At 39.7% G+C, this 26,436-nt stretch overlaps 1 protein-coding gene across 1 annotated transcript in view; it reads left to right on the top strand.

Moving 5' to 3' along the window:
• CUNH10orf67 (chromosome unknown C10orf67 homolog) overlaps positions 1-23,853 on the top strand; it is a 76,467-nt gene extending 52,614 nt beyond the window's left edge. Inside the window, exons 11-17 of the mRNA XM_050152698.1 lie at positions 14,481-14,543; positions 14,853-14,932; positions 15,008-15,073; positions 17,710-17,797; positions 22,194-22,274; positions 22,360-22,420; positions 23,777-23,853. Coding sequence (XP_050008655.1) covers positions 14,481-14,543; positions 14,853-14,932; positions 15,008-15,073; positions 17,710-17,797; positions 22,194-22,274; positions 22,360-22,420; positions 23,777-23,853 — 516 coding nt within the window. The remainder of the gene's footprint in view (positions 1-14,480; positions 14,544-14,852; positions 14,933-15,007; positions 15,074-17,709; positions 17,798-22,193; positions 22,275-22,359; positions 22,421-23,776) is intronic.
• The last annotated feature ends 2,583 nt before the right edge of the window (positions 23,854-26,436 follow it).

Genomic DNA, 26,436 nt, shown 5'->3' with positions numbered 1-26,436 from the left:
AATGTTTAACATTAAGTACAAATCGGACAAGGAGGGGCATGGGGGCCTAAGCTGGTCCCCTCACTGACACAGTAATTGATTTAATTTTTAAATACATTCTCTGGTTCGCAATTGCTGCTGCCACCTATGTTGGCAGTCCCAATCCCATGGTCACCTTACCGTGTGATTCTTCTTTCAGCGTGCATTAACTCCGTCAGTGCCACAGTGCCTAAGATTACCTTTAAATGTCTAAGTCAAAGGATTGCTAGACCTCTTTGAACGACCTTTATAGGGCTTTCTAATATCTCCTACGTGCAAATGACCACATGGAAAGCTCGCTGCAGGAACTTTACATCAGTCATTTCACTTCCTAATTAATCATACTTATTTTTGAAATCTGTGTCATTTGGTGGGAACGGTGCATATGCCGCCTGGGGGAGGCACACAGTGATAAAGGCAGTGTTTAGCCAGTCTGAAAAACCATGACACACGCATTGCCTTCAGATATCAGTTTATAAACGATTTCACAACATAAAATTTGTATTTGTACAGGGTACTTATGTAAAGTTTATCTTTTGATAGCTGTAAAACAGTTCAAATACTTGGGTTTTATGTACCAAGGTTAAACTGGATTCCCAGGTTTCCCTTCCACCTCACCCCATCCCAAGTAATTAGTTAATTAAGGTCACACCCAGTAAACGCTCCTCTGGAAGACTTCTGAGCCCCCTTTGGAGGAACCTGGTCTGTGTTGACAGGCCATATGACATGTGCTTTGGACTACTCAGGGCTCTTCTGTGTGGGAAATAGGACAAGGGACAAGGCCAATCTTGTTGTCACAATACAAAGCAATTCTTGTAGGGAAAAAAAAAAAGAAAGAAAGAAACCTCCAAAAAACAAAGGAACAAAAACTATAAAATATTTAACAATGACTGGTAAAGTATTTTTGCAATAATCTGCAGTCGTGACTATAATCATCCTGCAAGCTAGTAATTTTTAAAATATGACTGTACAATACCAAATTATTATTATCTCCACCATTCAATTCTTTTGTTTGGCAAAATTACACATAACGTTGAAAACAAAGTGCACAAGGGAAGAAGGCGATAACCTGCTCATTGTTTCACTCCCCCATTCGTCTCCCCCTCGGCTGAGGCTGGAGAGCAGAGCGCAGAGAGAAGCCAGCGCTTTGCTGGTTCTGAGCTGGGAATGCCAGGGAAACTGAGTCAGACAGAGAGGGAGATCCTGAATGTGAACTGTGTGGTCTTCGGAGGCTGTCAGAGGCTACTAACTATATTTTGATAATTATGTTGATGCAAAATAATTTCAATGATGCTGAATTTATTATGGTGTGAGTGTGTGCATACATGAGTGTGTAATTGGTGTGTTTGTGCATATGTGCATGTGTATTGCTGTGTGTTTAAACATGTGTGTATGTGCATGTGTGCTGTGTGTGTATGGGTGCTCTGTGTATTCACAAGTGTGTGTAGGGGGTATATATGTGTCTGTTGCAATGCTTATGTGGACATCAGAGAACAACTTAAGGAAATTGGTTCTGACCTTCTGCCTTGTGAGGTAAGGCTTCCCTGAGCTGCACACCCAAGCCTAGCTGGCTCAGGAGCTTCCAGGAAGTGCTCCTCTCTCAATCTCCCTCTTGTTTTGGCAGTGCTGAGGGTACAAAGGTGCACCTCCACATCTGGTTCTAGGGACTGAATTCAGGTTATCAGCCTTGTGCAGAAGGTATATTTACCCAGTGAGCCATCTCTCTGCCTTTAATTTTGCTTCTTTGTTTCTTTAAGATTAAAGACTTCGCTGTGTGGAAAAGGATCGCAATCACACAGTACAGTGATTTGCTGAGCTTTAGAAACAAAATTCTCATATACCACTAAAACAAATTCCCCCTTGGTTTCTGCTCTAGGAGACCCAAACTGACACTCTGAGCCATAGCCTATTTAAAATTAAAGCGAGCTAAGTATGCTGATGGCTGCTTACACTCCTAGCGTCCCTCTAAATTAAAAACTGGAGATTTGCCATCTTTCTAAGAGTGAGAAATAGACAGGAGACTTGTGAGTTGAAGCCAGCCTGGGCTACATAGCGAGACTCCCTCATAAACAAACCCAGTAATCAGTTAATAAACTAAATAAAATTTAACCTAAAAGTAGTGTTTTATCTTCCATATAATTTTATTTTGGGTACTTCAATGATGAATTAAACATGTATTTTCAATATACTTGGAACTAAAAATTGCTAATGAAAATAGCATTTAGTATTTCCTGAACAAATGAAAAATATTTAAAAGTTATGTGAAGAACTTTATACTGTTTTTAAAAGGTCTTACATTTACTTATCTGGGGTTGACCTTGTACAGCCACGTGGGAGAATTAGTGCTTGTCTTACACACCCTGTGAGTCCTGGGCCATGAGTTGTCTGACAGACTCAGTGGTTTAGTGCCCTTACCTACAGATCCATCTTCCTGCCAGGATCTTATAGCTCTCTTGCTTCGTTGAAAAAAAAAAAATGTAAACTGTTGTGTGATGTCCACAATATTTCCCTCTAAATTAAAAACTGGAGATTTGCCATCTTTCTAAGAGTGAGAAATAGACAAGTTGGAGGTGCGGGTAATCCCTACCCTCCCCCCTCCCAGTGCGTTCTCAGCAGTAGGGCAGGTGCTATGTCCTAACCTCAGGTGGAGTAGCAGCTTTAGTGGCTTGGTCCCCAGAGCAAACATTTTGCCCTCCCTATGCAAAGTGGTTTTGTTCCCCACACTTGGGCTTCAACCCTTGCTTTCTCACCAGCGAGTTTACACCAGAGCCTCTGCAAGAGCCTGGGCGCCTGCGAGGCGCAAGCTCTTTCCCACATACCACGCTGTTGCTCATCTGCACGGCCGTTATTGCTGAGACCAAGGCTGCTGTTCGGTATTGCCCGCCGTGTCAGGGTGGCATCCATGTTTGCAAGAACCACAGCAGAGGCGCGCACTGGTTGTGGGTTGTGTTGGCTCCCGGCTTCGATCCTGCTCTAACAGCCTCGCATTTCTTCTTGCTCTCTACTGCTCCAGGCTTCCGTTTTCTCCTCAAATCCCAAGATTTGGTCTAGAGAGTTAAGATACATCTTTTTTATTCTCTCTCTCTCTTTAGAAATTAAACTTTTCTCTTTTGTTTTTCTCTCCTTATTGTAACTGTTTATTCATCAGCAAAACCGGTCTTGTCAGGCAAATGCCCAATGTAATTCCAACACTCTAGAGGCTGAGGCAAGAGGGCCACCAGCTGTGTGGCCACTTTGTACTAGACAACATCATTTCTAACAAAACAGTTTTTAAAGGAGAAAGAAAACAAGTTATGAAAGGGAAGCGGTTTATTCCTCCATTATTACATTTTATTCTCAACTTTCATTCCCAAACAACTTCAGGTAGCCAGTAATATTCACTAAATTGATTTAATGCTAGACAAATCAGATCTTTATTAGTTTTGTTAGCCTATGCAGCTTAAATAGGGACCAGAGGCTGGCTTGCTGTTGTTGAGGCAGGGTCTCACCATGTAGTCGAGGCTAGCATTGACCTCACAATCCTCCTGCCTTGGTCTCCTGGGAGCTAAGATTGCAGATGTGTGCCATAGCAAAAATGAGCATTTTATTAAATTTTTTAAATGAGGGCTGGAGAGATGGAGAGATATCTCAGCAGATAAGGAATGTGCTCCTCCTGCAGAGGGTCTGAGTTAGAGCTGAGCTAGGTTCCCAGAACCCACACCACGGATAACTGTAACTGCAGTTCCAGAAGAACCTGTACACATACATACATGCACACACACACACACACACACACACACACACACACGGATAAGGGCGGGTAAAAGATAAATACCTTTAAAATTTTTTTCAAGTGCTTGCAACTCTACTAATACCATACCATATACCATATATAAGTGTGTATATCTTTCCAGTCATTGAAGGATCTGGAGCCACATGTTTCTATGCATGTGTATGTGCATATATTGTATACATATGTGTGTTTACAATTTTACACAAAAACATATAATATATAATTATACATGAATATACAACATAACATACACATGCACACATACTATATATCACTATATATTAATGAATATAGTTATAATGTAGTAACTAAATATGGTTATATATTATAAATTATATATAATACATATAATATGCATGTATGTGTATACCTCAGTCATATGACTCCGTCACAGCAGCAACTACCATGAATATTGTAAGCTCTACTAAGTCCAATGTCTGCACATATGCACTAAACATTTTCAGAATCATGAAGCATGAACCTGAACAACTTAGAATGTAACTCCGGTGATCTGTTTCTCTAAGTGAAACTATGTAAGTCCCAAATAAATATACAAAATTTCTATATCTGGTTACATTGAGCAGATCATATGCATGTTTAAAGATAATTATTAAAACTAGATTTCAATACATTTAATGTTAAAATTAGATTTTAATTCATTTAGGTCCTACATATGCATATTAAAAAGGCTAGGAGAAGAGTTAAGAAAACAACAAAAAGATTTCTGAGGAACGCAGACTCTAAGGAAGAGTCATTGCAGCAGAAATGCCAGGAACTCTCTCAATAAACAGCTTAGCCTTCAGCTTAGAGAACACTGCCAAGAGGATTTCAGCAGCTACCAAGAAACTCGGTCCACATGTCTTACTCCAAACACCTCTGGGTATTTGTTTTCAGTTTTCCATCAAAGGCTTAATGTATTTTAGAGATCTGAATATGATAGACTACAAAAAGACAAAGATGTTGCCATTTTTAACACTTATTTTTATGTGTATGGGGATCACATGTGCCATAGCATGTACGTGACCATCTTTCAAGATTCAGTTCTCTCCTTCCACGCTATGGATTCTGGAAATCAATCTCGATCCATTGCTTCGTGGCTAGCACCCCTACCTGCTAAGCTATCTCTCTGGCCGTTATATTTTAATATAAATAATTTCATGTAGAATTTTATATAATTGATTTTAATAAGATTTCCATTTGATGTCAACATTTACACCATTTTTTGGAGGTTTTGGTTCCTTGTGTAGATCTATCATCAGATTCTCTCTTTTGGACAGTTGATAATAAATTCTCAGTTTGTGTTTATGTTTAGAAGAAATCTTTATTTTAGCTTATTTTCTGAGTCTAGAAAACCAGATCGAAAGTTCTATTCTCTTTTAATGTTCTGAAGAGATGAAACCATTGCCTTTGGCCTACAGCTTCTGGGGGGACTGAAAGACTTCCTTGGGCTGCAGTGTAGCTCAATGGTAGAATGTACAGGCCCTGGGTTCCATACACAGCACCCCAAGCCCCCCAGAATTTCCCCTTTATTTTTCTTTTTAACAGAGATTGCTTGGGGGGGGAGTGTTTGTTGTTCAACCCTGTCTATTTCAATATTTATATTTATCTTTATGCAGTTTCTTGGGTTTGTGATTTGATATTTGTTGTAGATGCAGTCCAACAATAACAAAATTGTTACTCAACACACAAGTACAGGTTCATTTGACCCCCTGAACTGCTCCAGAACCCTGGAAGGCTCTGCCCATGAATAGTGAAATTACACATGTGCTTCGGACCCTCTTCCTTTGCCTGACCCATGGCTGCACCTGGAACAATACTGGTGTGCAAAGATAGTATTTGTTAGGAAGATAGAAATACCGTTCATATAAAAGTCAGTCAATCATTCAGTAAAGGTTTAGACAGAAAACAACTCATTTCTTCCAGAATGCTTTGGCCTCCTTTCCTCTGCTGGGATAGAATGCCATTTGTTGAAGATGTTTTCTTTTTTCTATTGTATAATTTTGGCTTCTTTTTCAAAAATCAGACGTCCATAGGTGTGTGGATTAACAATGGTGTCATCAACTGGATTCCATTGATGCATCTGTCTGCTTTTATGCCAACACAATGTGGCTTTCATTACTATATAGATGCTTGAAATCAGGGGTGGCGATGCCTCCAGAGGTTTTTTTATTGTACAGGATTGTTTTTAGCTATCCTGTGTTGCTTATTTTTCCATGTGAAGTTGAGCATTGTTCTTTTAAGGTTTGTGAAGAATTCTTTGGGGATTTTAATAGGGATAATATTGAATCTGTAGATTGCTTTTGGTAAGATGGCCTTTTTTTTTTTTTACTATGTTAATCCTACTTGTCCACAAGTATGGGAGATCTTTCCATATTCTGATGTCTTCAATTTCTTTCTTTGAGATTTGAAGTTCTTGTCATACTGTTCTTTTTCTTCTTTGGTTAGAGTTACCAATATATTTTTTTATTATTTGAGGCTAAGGTAAAGGCCATTGGTTTTCTCCCTTCTTTCTCAGCCTGTTTATCATTTGTATGTAGAAGGCTACTGATTTTTTCTTTTTTTAGTTAATCCTGTATCCAACCACTTGAATGAAGGTATTCATTAGCTGGAGGGGTTGGGTTCCCTGGTAGAGCTTTTTATAATTGGAATTATTTTTGGGCCACCACCAGCTCTCGAAGAGACGGAGACATTAATTATGAATGCTGGGCCTTAGCTTAGGCTTGTCCCACTAGCTCTTTTATCTTATTTTAATCTGCTTCTATTCACCTACATTTGGCCTTGGGGCTTTTAACCTTTCATTCATTCTGTATGTCCTGTTTTCCTCCTCCCTCCATGTCTATCTGAATGCCCCTGGTATCTCTATGGCATCTCTCTCTTTTTTGCTTCCCTTTCTGAGCCTAAATTTCTCCTCCTACTTACTCTCTCTGTTTATACGTTCCTCATATACCTCCTACCTCACTATTGGCCACTCAGCATTTTATTAAACCAATCAGGTGCCTTAGACAGGCAAGGTAAAAGAGCAATGCATCTTTACATAGTTAAACAAATGCAACACATCTTTACATAGGTAAATATTCCACAACAGTTTTGGGGGTTGGTTAATATACTATCATATCATATCATATCATACCAAATAATGATACTTTTACTTCTTTCCAATTTGTATTTGAATTTGATTTCCTTATGTTATCTTATTTCTCTAGGTAGAACTTTAGGTACTATATTGACTAGGTATGGAGAGAATAGACATCTTTGTCTCATTCCTCATTTTAGTGGAATTTCTTTGAGTTTCTCTCTATTTAATTTGATAAGGACAATGGGCTGCTATATAATGCTTTTGTTATGTTTAGGTATGTCTCTTGTATTTCTGATCTCTCCAAGTTTTTTTTTATCATGAAGGGGTGTTGTATTTTGTCAAAGGCTTTTCCAGCATCTAATGAGATGATCATGTTTTTTATATCTTATTTATATGATAGATTACATTGACAGTTTTTTTGTATGTTGAACCACCCCTGAATCTCTGGGATAAAGTCTACTTGGTCACAGTGTGTCATCTTTTTGATTTGTTCTTGAATTCTGTTTGTCAGTGTTTTATTGAGTATTTTTGCATCAATGTTGATGAGGGAAATTGGTCTGTGATTCTTTCTTTGTTGAGTCTTTGTGTGGTTTGAGTATCAGAGTAACCGTGGCCTCCTAGAAAGAATTTGGTAATGGTCCTTCTGTTTCTATTTTCTAGAATAATTTGAAGAGTATTGGTATTAGCTCCTTTTTGAAAGTCTGGTAGAATTCTATGTGAAAGCCATAATGACCCTGGGCTTTGCTTTTTTTGTTTGTTTGTTTGTTTGTTTTTGGTTGTGAGTCTTGTAATTGTCATTATAGCTTCTATTTCTTTAGGGGTTATCAGTCTATTTAAGTTATTTATCTGATCTTTGTTTATCTTTAGTAAGTGGTATCTATCAAGGAATTTGTCCATTTCTTCTAGATTTTTCCAGTTCTGTGTAGTACAGATTTTTGAAGTATGACCTAACAATTCTCTGGATTTCATCAATGTCTGTTCTTATGTCCCCCATTTTGCTTCTAATTTTGTTGATTTAGATATTCTGCAGTTTAGTTATTTTGGATAAGAGTTTATCTATTTTGTTGATTTTCTCAAAGAACCAACTCTTTGTTTCATTGACTCTTTGTATTGTTCTCTTTGTTACTAGTTCACTGATTTCTGCCCTCAGTTTGATTATTTCCTGTCATCTGTTGCTCTTAGGTGTGTCTGCTTCTTTTTGTTCTAGAGCTTTCAGGTGTGCTGTTAAGTTGCTAGTATGAGGTCTCTTCAGATTCTTCATAAAGGTACTTAGAGCTATGAACTTTCCTCTTAGTCCTGCTTTCATTGTGTTCCGCAAATTTGGGTGTGTTATGCATTCGTTTTCATTGAATTCTAGGAATTGATTACCTTTCTACTGTTTCAGTTATTGTTGAAATCCATGGTTATCTGTTAAGATACAGGGGGTTATATATATTTTTTGTACCTGTTGAGACATGCTTTGTGGCTGAATATATTGTCAATTTTAGAGAGGGTTCCATGTGGTACAAAGAATGTATATTCTTTTGTGTTTGGGTGAAACTTTCTGTAGATATCTGTTAAGACCATTTGAGTCATAACATCTGTTAGTTCCATTATTTCTCTGTTTAGTTTCTGTCTAGATGACCTATCCATTGGTGAGAGTGTGGTATTGAAGTTTCCCACTATTAACATGTGGGGTTCAATGTATGGTTTAAACTTTAGTAATGTTTCTTTTGCAAATGTGCACCCTTAGATTTGTGGCATATGTTCAGAACTGAGATCATCTTGGTAGATTTTTTTCCTTTGATGAGTGTGAAATGGCCTTTTCCATCTCTTTTTATTAATTTTGTTTGGAAGACCATTTTCTTAGGTATTGGGATAACTACACCAGTTTGCTTCTTAAGTCCATTTGATTGGAAAACCTTTTTTTTTTTTTACTCTGAGGTAATGTTTATCTTTGATGTTGAGATGTGTTTCTTTTATGTAGCAGAATGATGGATCCTGTTTTTGTATCCATTCCATTAGTCTGTGCCTTTTTATTGGTGAATTGAGTGCATTGATATTGAGAGGTATTAATGACCAATGATTGTCAAATCCTATTATTTTGTTGGTGGTGATAGTATGTATTGTGTGTGCATGTACGCACATGTGTGTGTGTATTTGTGTGTTTCTCTTCTTTGGGTTTTGCTGGTGTGAGATTATTTATTGTCTGTGTTTTTGTGTATGTAGTCAACTTCCTTGGGTTGAAGGTTTCTTTCTAGTACTTTCTATAGGGTTGTGTTTGTGGATAAATATTGTTTAAATTTGACTTTGTCATGAAATATCTTGTTTTCTCTATCTATGGTGATTGACACTCTTGCTGAGTATAGTAGTCTGTGTTAGCATCTGTGGTCCCTTAAAGTCTGCAGCACATCTATCCAGGACTTTCTGACTTTTAGAGTCTCTATTGAGAAGTCAGGCATAATTCTAATAGGTCTGTCTTTGTATGTTACTTGGCCTTTTCCCCTTGAAGCTTTTAATATTCTTTCTTTGTTCTGTATGTTTAATGTTTTACTTATTATGTGGTAAAAGGATTTTCTTTTCTGGCCTAATCTATTTGGTGTTCTGTTAGCTTCTTATTACTTATAGGCAAGTCCTTCTTTAGGTTGGGAAAATTTTATTCTATGATTTTGCTAAATATATTCTCTGGGTTATTGAGCTAGTTTCATCCTTTTCTATTCCTATTATTCTTCTGTTTGATCTTTTCACAGAGTCCCAGATTTTCTAGATGTTTTGTGTTAGGAAATTTTTAAATTTAACATTTCATTTGACTGATAAATCTATTTCCTTTATCCTGTCTTCAATATCTGAGATTCTTTCTTCCATCTCTTGTATTCTGTTAGTGATGCTTGCATTTGTAGTTCTTGTTTGCTTACTCAGAATTTCCATTTCCAGGATTCCCTCCCTTTGTATTTTCTTTATTGTTTCCTTTTCCATTTTAAGGTCTTGAACAGTTTCCTTCATCTATTTTTTCTTGGCTTTCTTTTAGAGATTTATTGCTATCCAATTTTTTGTTTGTCTTTTCCTCAATTTTTAACAGATTATTTCATATCTTCTTTAAGAACATCTATCGTCTTCATAAAGTCATTTTAAGCCCATTTTCTTCTACTTTAGCTGTGTTGGATCATTCAGGTCTCGTTGTTGTAGGACAGCTGGGCTCTGGTGATACATACTTCCCTTTCTGTTATTGATTATGATCTTACATTGGTATTTAGGTTTTTGGATTTGAGGTGATTGTAGGTCTACGTGTTGATTACTGCTTTTGTCTTTGTTGTATGGGAGTTTTGTTTTTTGGTTTCTCTTTTCTTTCTGGTATTCTGACTTCAATGGCTAAGTGTTCCAGTGACTAGTATATCTTCAGGCCCAGTGCAGTGTTGCCAGTAGGGTTTTTTGAACCAGGGTTCCCTAGATCTGGCCTGGCGTCTAGAAGAGACAAAGTTTTCTTCTGAACTTGTAGACCAGGATATGGAGCCGGGAAGTTGGTGGGTGGGGTGTGAAGTCTGGGGTTGTTGGGCGCACTTAAAAGGGTTTTGTGGGTAGTGGGCAGTGCCTTACCTGAGACTCCTAGGACCAGCCTAGCTTTCTGTAAGGCTCCAGGGTATGGGTCCTAGAATGGAACTCAGGGGAGAGGATGCTGTCTGGGGTTATTGGGTGGGTTTTAAGGAACTTTAAATTTAAGAAGTTATTTCATAGACGTGTTAAAAAATTTAAAAATCATGAGCTCTGTTATAAAACCGTAGTTGGAGTTTTCCTGTCGTGACTGCCTTGTCCCAAATAACCACTCAGAAACTTAATATTAATTATAAATCTTCAGCCGATCGCTCAGGCTTGTTTCTACCTAACTCCTTTTGGGAAGAATGGCATTTTATACATAACTTATTCAAACACATAATTAAATACATAACATTTTCCAGATTGACAAAGGGGTGCAGAATAGAATACATGGAATGAGTGAAAGTAGGGGATATTGTGTATAGTAAAATAAAAATACAGAAAAGTAGATTATGCAGCCTACCAAAGGAAGTTGACGAGCAACACCGGAATAAGGACAAGCCTTTCATATGAGGAAAAGAGCTTGAATTATAAATAACAACATAAAAAATAACTATAAATAACAATAACCCATCACTCAGACACTTTCTTTTTATTTTAATTTTTTTGTTCATTTTACCTACCAAACACAGTTCCTCTTCGTTTCCTTCCCTCTATTCCCCCCACCTACCCCCATGTACTCCTCAGAGAGGATAAGTCCTCCTATGGGAGTCAGCTAAGCCTGTCATATCAAGTTAAGGTGGGACAAAGTCCCTCTCTACCTAACTCTTACATTTAAATTAACCTGTATTTCTTAATTATGTTTTGCCATGTGGTTCATGGCTTGTTACCTCATTTTCTACACATCCTGCTTCCTTGGTGGCTGGGTGGCAACTCCTGACTCCACCTTTCTTCATCCCATCATTCTCAGTTTGGCTTTCCTACCTAACTTTATCCTGTCCAGCATTGGACAATCAGCATCTTTATTAAACCAATCATAGTGAGATATATTCACACAGTGTGCAGAAAGATTATCCCACAGCATTAAACAAAAATTATTTTTATGATTTTTTAAAATTTTAGTTTATGAGTATAGGTGTTTTGCTTGCATGTATGTATGTATGTCTGTGACCCACTTGTGTGCCTGGTACCCACAGAAATCAGAAGAGGGCATTGGATTCCCTGGAACTGGAGTTACAGATGGTTGTGAGCCACCATGTAGATGCTTCAAATGGAACTTGGGTTCTCTGCGAGAGTAGCCAGTGCTCTTAACTCTGAGCCATCTCTCCGACCCCTAAAATGAATATTAACAGTTATGAAATTTTAGTTATAAATTCAAAATAAACATACTTGGAAAAATGATTCATAACCACAGTTTGATAGCACAAGTGCAGTCATTTAACTTCTGCTTTCCCACTCAGGAAGCTACAGGTTGTCCCATTAATATGGCCATTCTTTGTCATTTCCATCCATTGTTTAGCAGTCCAGTGTTTGCACTGTCAATGGAGTGACCACATAAAGACCAGCATGTGTATTCCAGAGAAAGTGGAATGTCAGCAGCTGGCAAAACAAAATGACAGCTTCATGTGGACAGAGCCAGGATTCAATATAATGTACTGTAACAAGGTGGAAAATTTGACTTGGGAAAAGGAACAAATACTATAATCAATATGAGGTGCTTTGCTTCGCTTTGTTTTTGATGAAAAGAAATGCTATCTTCATAGTCACAACTCAACTATCTTTTGAGAAAATCGAATGATTATTTGCATTACAGAAGATATGCTGCAGTCTTATTTTCCATGGTTGGCTTCTTTTGAGAAAAATAGAACCTTAAAAACGATACTGAATTTCACTACATATTCAAACAAGAAGTGTTATAATAAGTAATTTTTTTAACATGTAATGAAATGGACTTTAATTGAAGCCAATGTTACTTTCAGTGACAACAATGGTCATTTTATAACAAGAAAACACCAACCCATGAGGAACATACAATACTTATAAGCATTTATGTACCTAACAAGGTGTTTCTAAAGTTTATGCAGAAAAAAATTTGAAGCAGAGGAGATAAACATGAAAGGCATTTTCACCTTTTACTCCCTAGCTCTCCTTGCCTCCAGTCTTTAGAATGGAGCCACACACATTCAAGATGGGTCTTACAGCTTAATTATGCCTCTCTGGAAATGCCTTCTCAGATTTACCAGAACTGTGTTTCAATCTACAAGCGGGATTGGGTAGATTGCTCAGTGGGTAGTGTTTTGCGTGCACACACAAGAACCTGAGTTTAGATCCTTGATACCCATGTGAAAAGTTGGACATGGCAGTGTGCACATTTAATCACAGCACTGGAAAACTGAGACAGGAGGATCCTGGGACTTGCTGGGCAGCCAGTTTAGCCAATCAGTAAGTTCCAGGTTCAGTGAGAGACCGTATCTCAAAAATAAAAGGTGGATAGTGATAGAGAAAGACACCCAGCATCAACTTCTAAACTCTACACACAAACACACACACATACACACATGCACACATGCATGCACATACGTATGTAACAAACAAATAATAATATCATATGCACTTCTAATCCAGTCAAAATGATGAGTTTAACCCATGAAGTGAGTAAAGGGCTTCCTGCCAAGTCTCACCTCCTGGGTTCCATCCCTGGGATCACATGGCAGAAAAAGAGAGACAACCTCCACAGATTGTCCTCTGATCACCACATAAGGCTAGAGGCCCACACACAAAAACACACTAGATAAAATGTAACAAAAATAATTAAAAATAAATTAGCCACCAAAACCCGGACTGAATTAATCTGACGCTGTCATTTCTCTGCACAGTCCCATACACATCCTGCACATATTCCCTTGGCACATGTGAGTTTGAGGTGGGTGACTGACTTGTGTCATCAAGATGCTATTCCAAACTTATCAATCTGAGTGCTGGTCCTTAGCTGCCCACCAAACGCCGATTCCTGCCACTTCCTGGGTTTGCCCCGTCTTCACCTCCGCTTTGACTTTTGGTTACCTGGAAGAGTAACCAATCTTTCTCTTTAGGATGCTAAGCTGCTCAACTCTCTCCAACCCATTCTCTGACGCAGCCAGTTCTACCAAGCAGGGTAATGGAACTCTACTTGAAAGATACAGCGGTATATTGAGTAGGAACTTTGCTGTCTACTGCATAGAAATATGAGTTCATTGACCAAGGTGTGTGTGTGTCTCTGTGTGTGTGTCTGTGTGTAGTTCTAGGGATGGAACTGGAACCACATGTGAACTAGCTAAGTATTCTGCCAGTGAATTACACTTCCAGCCCAGCCAAAAGTTCTATACACAGTTTATACTTGTATATTGGTGAATTCAGGTGGGTATGAGGACATGCCCATAAGGATTCATTGGCCTGTCTCTCCTCTGGAACCATGTGGCACACAGTCTCTCCCTTTTTATCCTATTCCTCCCTCTCCACTTTCAGACAAGGTCTCTCACTAGCCTGGACAGTAAGCCCCAACGATTCACCTGTCTCCTTCTGCCCATCACAGGGCTCCGAGCTGATGCTACCAAGCCCTGCATTTTTAAAATGGATTCTGGGAATGGAACTCCATTCCTGGGATTTGCAAGGCAAGCACTTAACCAACTCTCTCCCAAGATCCTGTACCAACATATTGTCTCACTTCCAAAAAAAACCTGCTGGCCCTTCTACAGAAAAGTTGAGCAATGAAAACTTTCAAGTACTTTTTTTTTTAAGCTTATGACTTCTGTGAACAGCAGGCACACAGGTGGCATACATACAAGCAAAGCACTCATATACATCAAATAATCTTTTTAAAGTTTGTAAAAGTATAATGGTCAAGTTTGAACTAGCACTATAGCTGTCATGGTCCAACTGCACGTGTGTTATGTGCATACTGAATTTTAGGGATTAGACGAAGCAGTGAAGACCTCTGGGCTACAGTTGGCAAATTCAAGTCTCTGTTTTCTTTTCCAAACAAAGATAGACAAGCAGACAGAAAGGAAAGCTATCTTCATGCATTAATGTGACTTTTGTCTTTACTGTGGTTTCTTCTCTTCTCAGGTTACATTTGTACTACCTCACATGGTGCCCGAAGAAGTGCTTTTAAAGTTACAGATGCTTAAGGTATGAAAATGACCACTAGGACCTCCATTATTAACCTCATTATTGCTTATGGATCTCAGCTATTCCTAGGAAGTAAAGTCAGTCATTTACAGGAAATAGGAGTATGTGGTTCTAAAGCTTTCTGACCTCCAAAATTTGCAAGGCAGTCTCATTATTCGCTCAAGGGACTCTCTCAGCATTTCTTTCTGTCGGTTGTCATCAGGTGTCACTTACTACCTAGCAGAAATGGCCTTACCTCACGTAGGAGGAAGGGGTGGTGCCGTCCATGTCCTTAACCTTATGCTGGGTTCCTGTGCTTTCTGTTAAAAGGATGAAGACAAAAGAGTTATGCAGGATGAAATACAAACATTAAAAACTACACTGGAGAATGAAAAGAAGAAAATAGAAAGGTACCTGGCTTAATGAGTCCCATGTTGTCTGTCTGCAGCTGAGACACTATTTAACCACATGCAAATGTGTTCCAGGATTCGAAAAGACGCTGATCGGATCAACAAAAACTGGGAGAGGAAATTTCTCATCCTCAGGAACAGGTAGAGTGCACCCAGTGTAGGTGTAGGTGTGCAGACAAATTCCATTCGGAGAAACACAGTAGAAAGAAAACTCTCGTGTTTTTCTCCATATATTAATTAACGTTAAATAACCTCACATACTTATAATAAGAACTGCAACATGGTCTGAAATAGAAAAGTATTCAGAGTCACTTAAGAGAAAGAGGAATTCCAGACTCCCGTTCTCTGGTTCATTGCTTCCGTCCTGAATGTAATCCGACCTAGCTTCTTCCACAGCGGTTTGCGTGTAATCCCGAAAGAGGGTCTGCACCACCTTCACAAATCACCTCTTATGCCAGGCCCTTTACCCAATTCCTTGATCTCTTGCCCACACTTTACTCTCACAGCCATTTGATTTCTTCTCCCTGAAATATGCCTGCTTTTTTCTAAAATGGTGAAAGTGGGACTGTGGAATTCTGGGCCAGATACAGCAGCACCCATCTGTGATCCCAGCACTTGGAAGGATGGAGCGGTATGAGGCTAACCTTGGCTACATCGTAAGTTCAGAGACAGCCTGGACTACATAAGTGAAATACAGTCCAAGAAAACATGAACATGAAAGGCTGGAAGGAAGGACAGGAGGAAAGAGTAAGGAGGAAGGGAAGAAGAAGCTGCAACCCCGAGTAACAGTAGCTAATGCTTGTATTGAATACAAAGGCTACGCTGAGAAAATGCTTTTCTCCTTTGGCCTATGTCATGTGAACATTTAAAATGCATTCCTGTACACTTGCTTCCCCACCTAATTTCACCCCACATTTTCTTAGTTATCACATACTGGAAGTTTCTTTGCAAGAAACTTAATAGTGAAGGGCGGTGGTGAACGGCTGAGCTTACAGCTCACGCTTGACATGAGTACACCGCATTTGCTCTGCAGGGCAATACACTGCATTAGCTCCCATATCATAAGCACATGATACCCATCGTGCACTGAAAAGCCTACACCCGATGCTGAAATAGTTAGGACTGGCTAGCAACCAAGATCTCATGATACCAGAAACGATCCCAGATGGGGAGCCCAAGTCCCCTGCTTAGGGGAAAATGTCTTTCTTGTTTGGTTCCCCATACCTGCGGGTAATGCTTATGCTCCATGAAGTGTGTCGGTTTGAATTTTGGCTGTCTGATACAAGGTCTCACTCTAAAGCCCAGGCAGGTCTTGAACTCACAGCAGTCCTCCTGCCAGAACCCATGTGGTGGAAGAAGAAAAATGACTCCCGTTGTCTTCTGGCTTCCGCAAGCACTCTGTGGCATGTGCACATCCACACACACAAACACACAAGCACTCTGTGGCATGTGCACATCCGCACACACAAACACACAAGCACTCTGTGGCATGTGCACATCCGCACACACAAACACACAAGCACTTTGTGGCATGTGCACATCCACACACACAAACACAGGGGAGGTAAAAAAGCAAGAAATGATACCGTAGTTGAAATATATGGAAAAATGGAGTAAGCAGTACATCGCTACCAGGTGTGAGAGGGGGAAGCAGAGCACACATACACACAGGTGTGCACACTGTACACATTACAAAAAGGAAATGGAAAAGAAATGGGCATTTTTGATGTTGAGGAATATTCAGTCCACGATGACCACTCTTTCGGCACCCAAATATGTATGTCTATCCTGCATGCAAAAATGCATCCCCGGGCGTTTTAAGTCTTTCTCTTTTCATCCCACCCATTGCAGGGTCAGCTCAAGTCTAAACCTTTTCTAAGACTCGTATCGCAAAGTCTTAATTCTCCCAATCTAAATTGAGTATCAGTGAAGTTCTGGCTATAAATTCATTCATTATGGGCTCCCAAAGCTATAGACAAGTCCATTTGCTCCCAAGTGCAAAGTAGGGTGGGCATTATATTGACATAGCTGTCAATAATACTTATAAATATTCATGTTCTAAAGGGAGGATATGGGAAGATATCTAAAAAGCCATTAGCTGTTTTTGTTTTTGTTGTTTTATTTTGTTTTGTTTCTGGTGCTGGGGGCAAAACCCAGGGCCATGCCCATGCTAAGCAATTGTTCTATCACTGAGATACTGCCCCCATTTTGCTGTGATGTTTTTGTTCACTTACAATCACTAGAAAAAAAAAAACATGTCCAGCCATACTCCCAACTCATCTATCTCTAGCAATGAATCTCCTCATTTTAACACCGTCCACAGTGGGAAGAAGCTAAACATTTCCTAAAAGATCAGTTGTGGTTCTTATTACTTCTGGTGCTTAATTTCTCCAATCTTAAGTCAGCAAGAGCCTTCCAAAGATGAAGAATGCACTGTCTTTACCTAATCTTTGATGATTCCCTTGGTTTTTAGTAGAATAACACAGAGTCCCCTTGCATATTTGTTAACTTAGATCTAGAAATAGCTATCTCAAAAATACCCTTATTCATTTCAGAACCTACAGTCGGCAGGGATCGTCATTGCTGTTACTTCTGTACATTTTTAGACCTAGGAAATAGTTATTTGTAAGGAAGAAGAAATAAGCTGAAATTAATATTTTTATATTTTTACTTGGCAATATTTAAACTTTTTGCATTGTGATCCCTACCTACACGGTAAGTGTTGGTCTTGTCCTATGATGCTTATACATCTTATTCTATTGCTTCTTTTGTTGCAGTTTTCACGTCCTAAAGGACGAGATGTTCACCAGACACACACTTTTCCGGCAGTTTGCAATGATTGCCGACACCTCCTTCAACTACGTCGTAAGTGCTTTGAATGCATGTGCCTGTGTCTATGAACGACGCGTTTATTGAACTCTTATCACATTCTAGGCTGCAGTGATAACACAGAGCAGGCACTCTGCCAGCTACTGAAAACAAAGTGCAGGGCCCCAAAGAGCTCAGTAGGAAGTGCAGATGTGTAAATAAGGCTGTCACCATGCAGCTTGATGGCTGAGCTCTGATAGAAGTCTGCAGATTTCAGAGGGTGTGGTACTCATTCTGCATAGTAGTGCCTGCCCATTTGCTCATCTTTGACCACAGATACGATGCCTGGGAGTATCAAAGCTCAAGTTCAAGTCTCCAGTCTCTTCCAAAGGGAAGGAGTAAGCACCAACTCATTCACTCTCAGATTAGAAACTGTTGTTACCAGATTCGCATCGCTATGACAAAATACCTAAGACCTTTGAAGCAAAGTGTTTCACTTAGCTCACAGGAGGCGCTTCAAAGTCCATGTAACATCATACAGGCTGGCAGCAAGGGCTGCACCATATTGCAAGACAAACAGCAATAGCAGAAGAGTCTGTGGGACAAGGTGGTCACATCCTGAGCCAGGATGCAGAGAGAACGAGAGAATCCAGGCTTGCTCCATGGAGCCACCAACTGGTGAAAATTCAAGCGATGTACAAGAGCAACCTTCTGAGAGCACACCCCAAAGTGACCTAAGGTCTCCCACAAGGCACTGCCTCTTGAAGGCTCTATCACGTATTAGTGCCATGTTGGATATCAAGTGTTCAATATGTAAATTTGGTGGCACAATATTTCATATTCAGACCAAAGCATAGCAGGCCTGTAGACAAATTCAGCTATGAAAAAGACTATTACTTACTTGTTTTGACAAGAGAGCACTGCTTATGAAAGGGAAGGCTGGCCAGTCTAGAAGCAGATCTGGTAAATTCCACCTGACAAGACAGTCGGCATATAGCAACCCTTTAAGCTTCTGCCGCCTGGCTGCTTTCCTTGGATCAGTCAGGCTGTTTTGTTTTGTCTTGTTTTGTTTTGTTTTGTCTTGTTTTGAGAACAGAGCATAAGAAACAGGCTGTAGGATATTGCTCTAAGAGGCTTATGGTCTAAAATAATTCTCTTTCCAATTCCTTTCAACAATTTTCATTTTTAGACTATTTTTTAGGTTTAAGTTCAGAAGTGTTGTAAAGTATCCTGTCAAGACAGTATTTTTAACTAGATCTATTTAGAAACCTGGTTTTAAGAGTTGTCTCCTGAGCCAGGTAGGAGTGGCGTACACCTTTAATCCCAGCACTCAGTAGGCAGAAGCAGGCAGATCTCTGTAAATTGGCAATCAGCCTGGTCTACAAAGTGAGTTCCAGTACAGCCAGGGCTACACAGAGAAACCCTATCTTGACAAACCAAAGAAAAATAAAGAAAGAAAGGAAGGAAGGAGGGAGGGAGGAAGGGAGGGAGGGAGGGACGGAGGGAGGGAGGGACGGAGGGAGGGACGGAGGGAGGGACGGAGGGAGGGACGGAGGGAGGGACGGAGGGAGGGACGGAGGGAGGAGAAAAGAAAAATAAGGAAAGAGTTGTCTCCTGAGCATCCCAAACTGGTCTACACAAGAGAACATGCACAGAATCCTCCTTCCTTCCTTTCCCCCTTCTCCCGTAGTTTGCAAATTCACTTGGCATTCTCCTCATCTTAGATGTGTAACCAGCTGGGCAAACAAAACAGAAAGTTCCACAAGAAGGCTATGTCACTCAATCAGACATTTCTAGTACTTTTCTAGGGTAGTTAGAATCAATGTATCTGTTCCTTAAAACTGTACCGCTAATACTTTTATTTGTTGCATTGTATTTCTTAAGTCTCCTTAGCCACAAGTTGAGCATACCTGCTGCAAATAAATCAATAAGGATTTAACTTTTAATGCTATGTCCTATGGCAAGCTAGCAGATATAGCTGTCTGGAAAAGCTTCAGGCCTGTTACAGGTTTGCCTTATATGCATGATACATATGACTCCATCTTCTCCCCTCAGCCCTGTACATACATCTACTCAAAATCACTCCAGAGTCATCGTGAGGCAACAGGGTCTTGTTAGTCACACGTTTTAAGTGCATTCTGAGTTGTGTCCTCTACCTCTGGGTTAAAAGAGCCTTTGACAACTCTTAGATGTATTTGTTAAGTTTGGCAAATGTCCTCAAAGCAAAGTGAAGCCATAGGATGGGAGACGTGGTGCCCACCTTTTCTTACTCTTACATCTGACAGCATTCTTGATTACATTTTATTTTCATTTTTTAAATTTTATGTGTATAAGTGTTTTGTCTGCTTGTGTGTAGATGTACCATAAATGTGCCGAGTGCCCAAGAAGGCAGCTGAGTTCCCTGAACTAGAGTTACGGGTGGCTGTAAACTGCCACGTGAGTGCTGGAAACTGAACCCTGTTCTCTGAAAGAGCATCTAGTGTTCTTTCCCACTGAGCTGTCTCACCAGCTCCTTGCTTATATTTCCACTGGTATAACAACTTTGAGGAGTATAAGAAATGAAAGTTTTATTTGGGTTTAAATTTTCCCAAAGTTTAAATTTGGGTTTTAGTAGTTGAAATTTTTCCACATCATATCCACAATTGTCTTCACAGTCTGTTCATTTTCCATGTCTCTGCCTGTTTCCTAAGGCCTTGTGCTCTTGTACATGCGTTTTCTGTGCCACCCCCTGCTGTGGTGCGCTCCACCATACACCCAGCAGAGTTAGCCTCTCTCACAAGTGTTTTTCACTCACCTAATGTAGGTCAATTGGTTTTTCCGCATCAACCATTTAACTCCACACCCCTTTGTGGGATTAGGCTTTAGGGATAGGAGAATGCATGTATATGAATATATAAATAAGGATACTCAACTCACCAAGAGAGAATAAGGAAATAGTAAGAGGGGAAAAAACATACATTCTAAGCAATGCACAGGGCCCCAGACTGTTTCTGGTGAACATGCATAATGCACCTTGAACTGCGTCGCCTGCACGTCTCTCGTCATGACTTAGTAGTAAATGGGTAATGGTGATGCATGCTTCTGCTCAGGACTTCTAGAAGAACGTCCCTCCCTTGTTTGCTTTATCTCTTGCTTTTTTGCCAGCTCATTCTTAGGAATCTGGGCACACTGATGAAGCTTTCAACAGCTATTTGGGGTTGGAAGTAACCTTATAACTTCTGACCTGTTCCTGTGTGATGCCCTTCCATATCTGAAGGACCACACAGAGGAACCAAGGTCCTTGGATTCCTAATACCTGTATTAGTTTTAGAAAGTGTGATATTTTGCAATTCTCCATAGACTTTAATTCTCTCTAGATTACTTGTACTACCTAATGCAAAATATTATGTAAATGGCTGATACACTGTATTGCTTAGGGAATAATGGCAAGGAAAAGATGTCTGTACATGTTAAGTACAAAAATAATTTAGAGTTTTTAAGTGTTTTTCGCCACTGCAGCTTGAAGCTGCAAACACAGGACTACTCCCATGGAAAGCCAGCTTGTAGAAAATTCCAAGTTGAGGGGATAATCAAATGAAAGTAGAGTTAGAAGAAACATTGAGGAGAATATTTTTCTTGAATTGTCTCTCAAAACAGCGTCAGTTAAGCAGCGAATCTTTGCTACTACTTTGATGATGACTCTGACACTGTTGACTGGAGTTGGGGCAACTCTTTATTACCCAGGCTATTCTCAATGTCTGCTTTAAACAGCCCTCCTACATTAGCCACTCAAGTGTCTGAGACTCTAGGTGGACACCACCGCTTGTTTAAAGAAAAGGATCTCTCCATCTGTGTGTGAGTAAATAAGTTAGAAGCAGGGTTTCCATGTCACAGTTGAGGAGATGAAGGTGTTGTGGCAATTCTTGGAAGTCAACTTGACTACGTCTGGAATTAACTGGAAGTCAAGTAGCCGGGTACACCTGTGAGAGGTTTCTGACTGAATCATCGAAGTGGGTAAACCTACCCTAAGTCTGGATCTTCTGAGGCGGAAAGATTACATCAAATTTATACCACACCTTCTGGTGGCAGCCTCTGTAAAGGACATGGAAGAAAAGGAAGCTTGCTGTGTGCCTGCTTGCTGTCGATCTTGCTAGCAAGTCCATTTCGTCACTAGCATAACAGCTTGCTTCTTTGAGACTCTAGCATATACTGAAAACCATCTGAGACATCCAACCCCTTGGACTGAACAACTACTGAATTATTGAACTTTTCGTAGGGAGAAATCCATTGTTTGAATAGTCAGATTATAGTCTGTAAGTCACTTTAATAAATCTAAATAAATTTTATATACTTAGATTCACTATATCTGTTCTGCTTCTCTAGAGAAGCCTACCTAATACAAAGGGCATCTGCATTCCTTTGCTGTGACTGTGATTTCATCTTACCCACTGTACCTGCTGTTTGTGTCTTTCAGAAAGTTAAGCCCGTGTTTGTGCACTCCTCAAAGAACTTGACAGAGTCATCCTCTGCTGCAAACGCTTTTCAGACAACCATGGTAGGACAATTGTTTTCCCCTATTAAATATTTAATTGGTTGATATTATTGAAGCTCAGTAATAAAACTTTTTGGTTAACATGCAGATGGAACCCAACTTTGTGGACATACCCAGTGACCAGGTGACCTTTAAACGCACGCCAAAAGGTAAGAGTCTAGGGACTGGGAGTAGAGGTGCTTTCTATATGCCAACTTAGTGCATCTGAGGTCCTGGCATTCATCACAGTACCAAAGGAAACCAGGTAAGACTCCTTATTGTCCGGGAAAGAGGTTCACATGGAGAATGAGTACACAAGACAGGTTACCTTCGTGTCTCATCCTCTTCCGAGCCTCTATCTGTAGTCCAGGCTGTTCTCCAGCCTCACAGAAATCCTCCCTCCTTCTGCTTTCCTTGTTTAGCTTACAGCATTTGGTATCATGAATAAAACTGGGACTTTGCAACCAGTTTGTAAGACTTGTGCCTTTCTGCGTGCTGACTGCTGCTAGCTGAAAATGAAGTTTGTCTTTCTTCAAACTCAAACTATCTCAGTTAAAATCTCATTCATTTTAACTAGACTGCAAAAAGAAAAAAATCCCAAACCCCAAGCCCTGAATCTCTAGTTAAACGTCTGTTTATCCAACGCAATAATTATCAGGAAAACTAAGACTGTTTCCATTTCTCTTTGATCAATCCCTAAAGAGCTTCAAATTGGAAGTGTTTTACACTAAAATTCATTTTTGTCTATTCACATCTGTAAAAATTTTCTCTGATCTTGGAAACCAAAATAAATCTATGTAAGAGTTTCAGGGCGAGGACAGATGTACGTACCGAGAGAAGCTGTGGGCTTAGGGTGCATCTCAGCGATAAGAGTGCTTCCTTAGTGAATATGAGACCCGAGGTTCAGTCTCCAGGATTGGGGGAAAGAATCCATTATTTAAAGTTTATAAATTTATAGAGCACAATGAGCAAGTAGAATTAAAAAAATATAGCATTGTTATTTTGAATTATGAGCATTGACTGTGACTGATCACTGAGTGAGCGATTCTTTCGGCATATCTGGAAATGTTTAAAAGTAAACTGGTTAATGAAACTTTCTGTGTGTGGGGGGGGGTGTACGTGTGATAAGAGCTCAAATCCTGGCCTTGCAGAACGTGTGAAGATTCTCTTTTCCTGCGCGTCTGTGCAGTGGCAAAGCTTCCTGTGGTTGTATGCGTCGCTGATATCGGGTCAGTGGTTGTCTTCCTAGGGACAAAGGAATCTTTGAGCAATCCCAGGGATGGACGTTTCCCCATGACTGACAGTATATTATAGTCGTGCTCAGATTGGACGTCCATAGTTTAGGAAACAGCAATGTTTAAAGTTGTCAGTATTTAAATAATGAATTATATCTGTTAAACTGCAAATCCCAGCTCATATGGTAAGTTAATTCTAAAGTATCTAAATGTACTATGACTTATCACATAAACACAAAAAATATGAGTTCATAAATTTAGAGTTTGTTGTTGACCTGAAACTTGAATTAGGAAACTTTGACCTCAGCAGTGCGTTCTCAGACAATCCAGGGGAGGACACTACAGCCACAGCTGATTTTCTGGGGTAAAGATACTGCTTAGTAAAGACTCTTTGCCTTGCCTTCTCAAAGTGCTGGGTCTCTGCCTCTCTCTCTCTCTCTCTCTCTCTCTCTCTCTCTCTCTCTCTCNTCTCTCTCTCTCTCTCTCTCTCTCTCTCTCTCTCTCTCTCTCTCTGTCTTTCTCTCTGTCTCTCTCTCCACACACACACACACACACACACACACACACACACACATACACACACCACACACTCCTATATAATTTTCAATTGACTTTCCAGAGACAAGAAAATCCAGTTAAAAATATTAATAGCACAAATAACTCTACATGGTAAAGCATCCCCTGCTGAGACAAACGCTACCCATGCCTTCCTCGTCCTGGGAAATACAAAATGCTGCAGAATCATCTCTACCAAGTCCTCCAGAGTCATCATTTCACTTTTTTATCATAGAAATCAGACTTAATATAAAACTTTATTTGACCTTGAGTTTTCATAAAGCTGGTGATTTTGGCTGTCACCAAAATAGATAGATGGCCAACCCTTGATGTATTCATGTGAGCAGCTGCTAAGTAAAGGATATTAGTAAGGGAAACCCTACCTCTTGGAGCACTAGTGAGAATTAGGGTTGAAACAAGACACAGAAGGAAGACATTTTGTGATACAGCCTTAAAGGCTGGCAGACTCCGGCTCCAATCTCAATTCGTTCCTCAATCCCCGGGCAGCTTCCTCTGGCTTTCCTCTGTGTGAGAGCAGAGACGACCCCACCCTGTCACTCATTAAGAGGATTAAATAAAATAATCTCCTAGAAGACATATGGAGCTAGTCCTCCCATTTGCTTCTCTTCAACAGCCATTTCTAGTGCAACCCCAAACTCAAGTCTGGCAGATGTATATTTTAGCTTACCGTGTGAAATAAATGAGACTCTAAGCAGTAGGTGCATAAATTAAAATAATTCCACCTTTGTTTCTTTAATAACTAGTTTTCACCAGGTATGAGTAAAACTGAAGTTTTATCAAAGTAAACTAAGTAAAACTGAGGTTAGTGCGTACAAGGTTTAAGAAAAGTAGTTAAAATAATAACATATAATCAAAACAATGTGATATCAGGGGGGACCAGCCTAAGCAGGCTGCAATTGACTTCTTTGTTATGAGTCCTGAGAGACCTAAAGAGAGCCACAGGGCTTCATTCATGCAATGGCCAGTTTTAAGAGATTAAAAATATCTAATAGAAGGGAATTAAAAAAAAAAAAAACAAGGCACAACATTATCTGCAAAATCTCAAAGCAGTTTTTTACACGGTCGTAATCATCCCAAGAGCGCACAAGGGAGATTATTAATTTGTTTGCTGCTTCCCTGTGATAAAATGTGGGATGTGAGCCTCCCATTGTGCGGCCCACGCTGCCCCCGGTCTTATGTACTCAAGCAGACCTTTCTCACAGCCCAGTAATTAGGTGTTATTGACATTGTAATCTCTGGAAACGTTCTTAATGAGCCCCAAAGACACGAATCCCATAGATAAAACCTCAAAGTTACTGGCTGTGTAAGCACCTTGTCAGGAAGAGAAGGCTCAAACATCAGTATCTGTGTCAGGGGAAACCCAAACTGAAGCCCAGATTACATTGTATAGTTGATTTTCTGGGATTTCTAGGAAAGAATACCTAATAAATAGGTTACTTAAAAGCTTTTGGAGAGTAGTAAAATGACCACGATATTATTTGATTAAAAATTTTAGGATCTATTTCACCCTTTAAAAATTTGGACCTGAGAACACTTTCTTTGAAGTCTTTTGTCCACTGCTTGGCGAGACTAAAACCTGATGCTGTTTAAATACAATTTTTTTTTAAAGAAATCACACAAGGAGCTGGAAAGGTGGCCCAGTGGTTAAAAGCACTGCTGCTCTCCCAGAGGACCTGGGTTCAATTCCCAGCACCACAGGACAACTCCCAAGTGTTTGTTACTCCAGTTCCAGAGGATCTGCTACCCTCACACAGATACACATGCAGGCGAAACACCAGTGCATATAAAATAAAAATAAAACGTTAAAAAAGTAAGGTGTATGCTAAAAAAAATCATTCAAGAGGTTGGAACTTAGATAAAAGATAAGCAATTTTAAGCTTTTGTAAAATTAAAATCCAACAAGCTAGTGTTAGTTTAAATATCATTTCTAGACTCTCAACTACAATTAATTAGAATTTTAAAGATTAGCCAAATTCACACTCAAGTGCATATTTTAAAATATAACTGCATATAGAACAGATACAGAGCATCTTTAGTTTCTAACTAATGGCTATAAATGCTAATATGTGTATAGAGGCTGGGCCTGGCAGACACCTATAATCCCAGCACTTGGGAGGAGAGACAAGAGAACCACTGTGAGTTTGAGGTCCAGCCTTGGCTACAAAGTTCCAAGCCAGGATGGACTTCAAAGTGAGGCCCTGCCTCAAACAGCAACAAATTTAGATGGGATTAACCCTTGAATTATATTTAACATCAAGACTAATCTGCTCTTTTTGGTGTGTCGAACAAAGAGGCCATAAATGCTAACAATGTCATCGCTACCGACTTGTATACTGTTTCCTTTGCAATTCTCGACTATTCAAACACTAAGTCAC

The sequence above is a fragment of the Alexandromys fortis genome, unplaced genomic scaffold (assembly GCF_014885135.2).
Source record: "Alexandromys fortis isolate MF-2015 unplaced genomic scaffold, M_Fortis_MF-2015_v1.1 scaffold_54, whole genome shotgun sequence".
In the NCBI taxonomy this organism is placed as follows: Eukaryota; Metazoa; Chordata; class Mammalia; order Rodentia; family Cricetidae; genus Alexandromys; species Alexandromys fortis.
The sequence above is the reverse complement of the archived record's forward strand: the minus strand, read 5'-3'. Positions and strand labels throughout refer to the sequence as shown.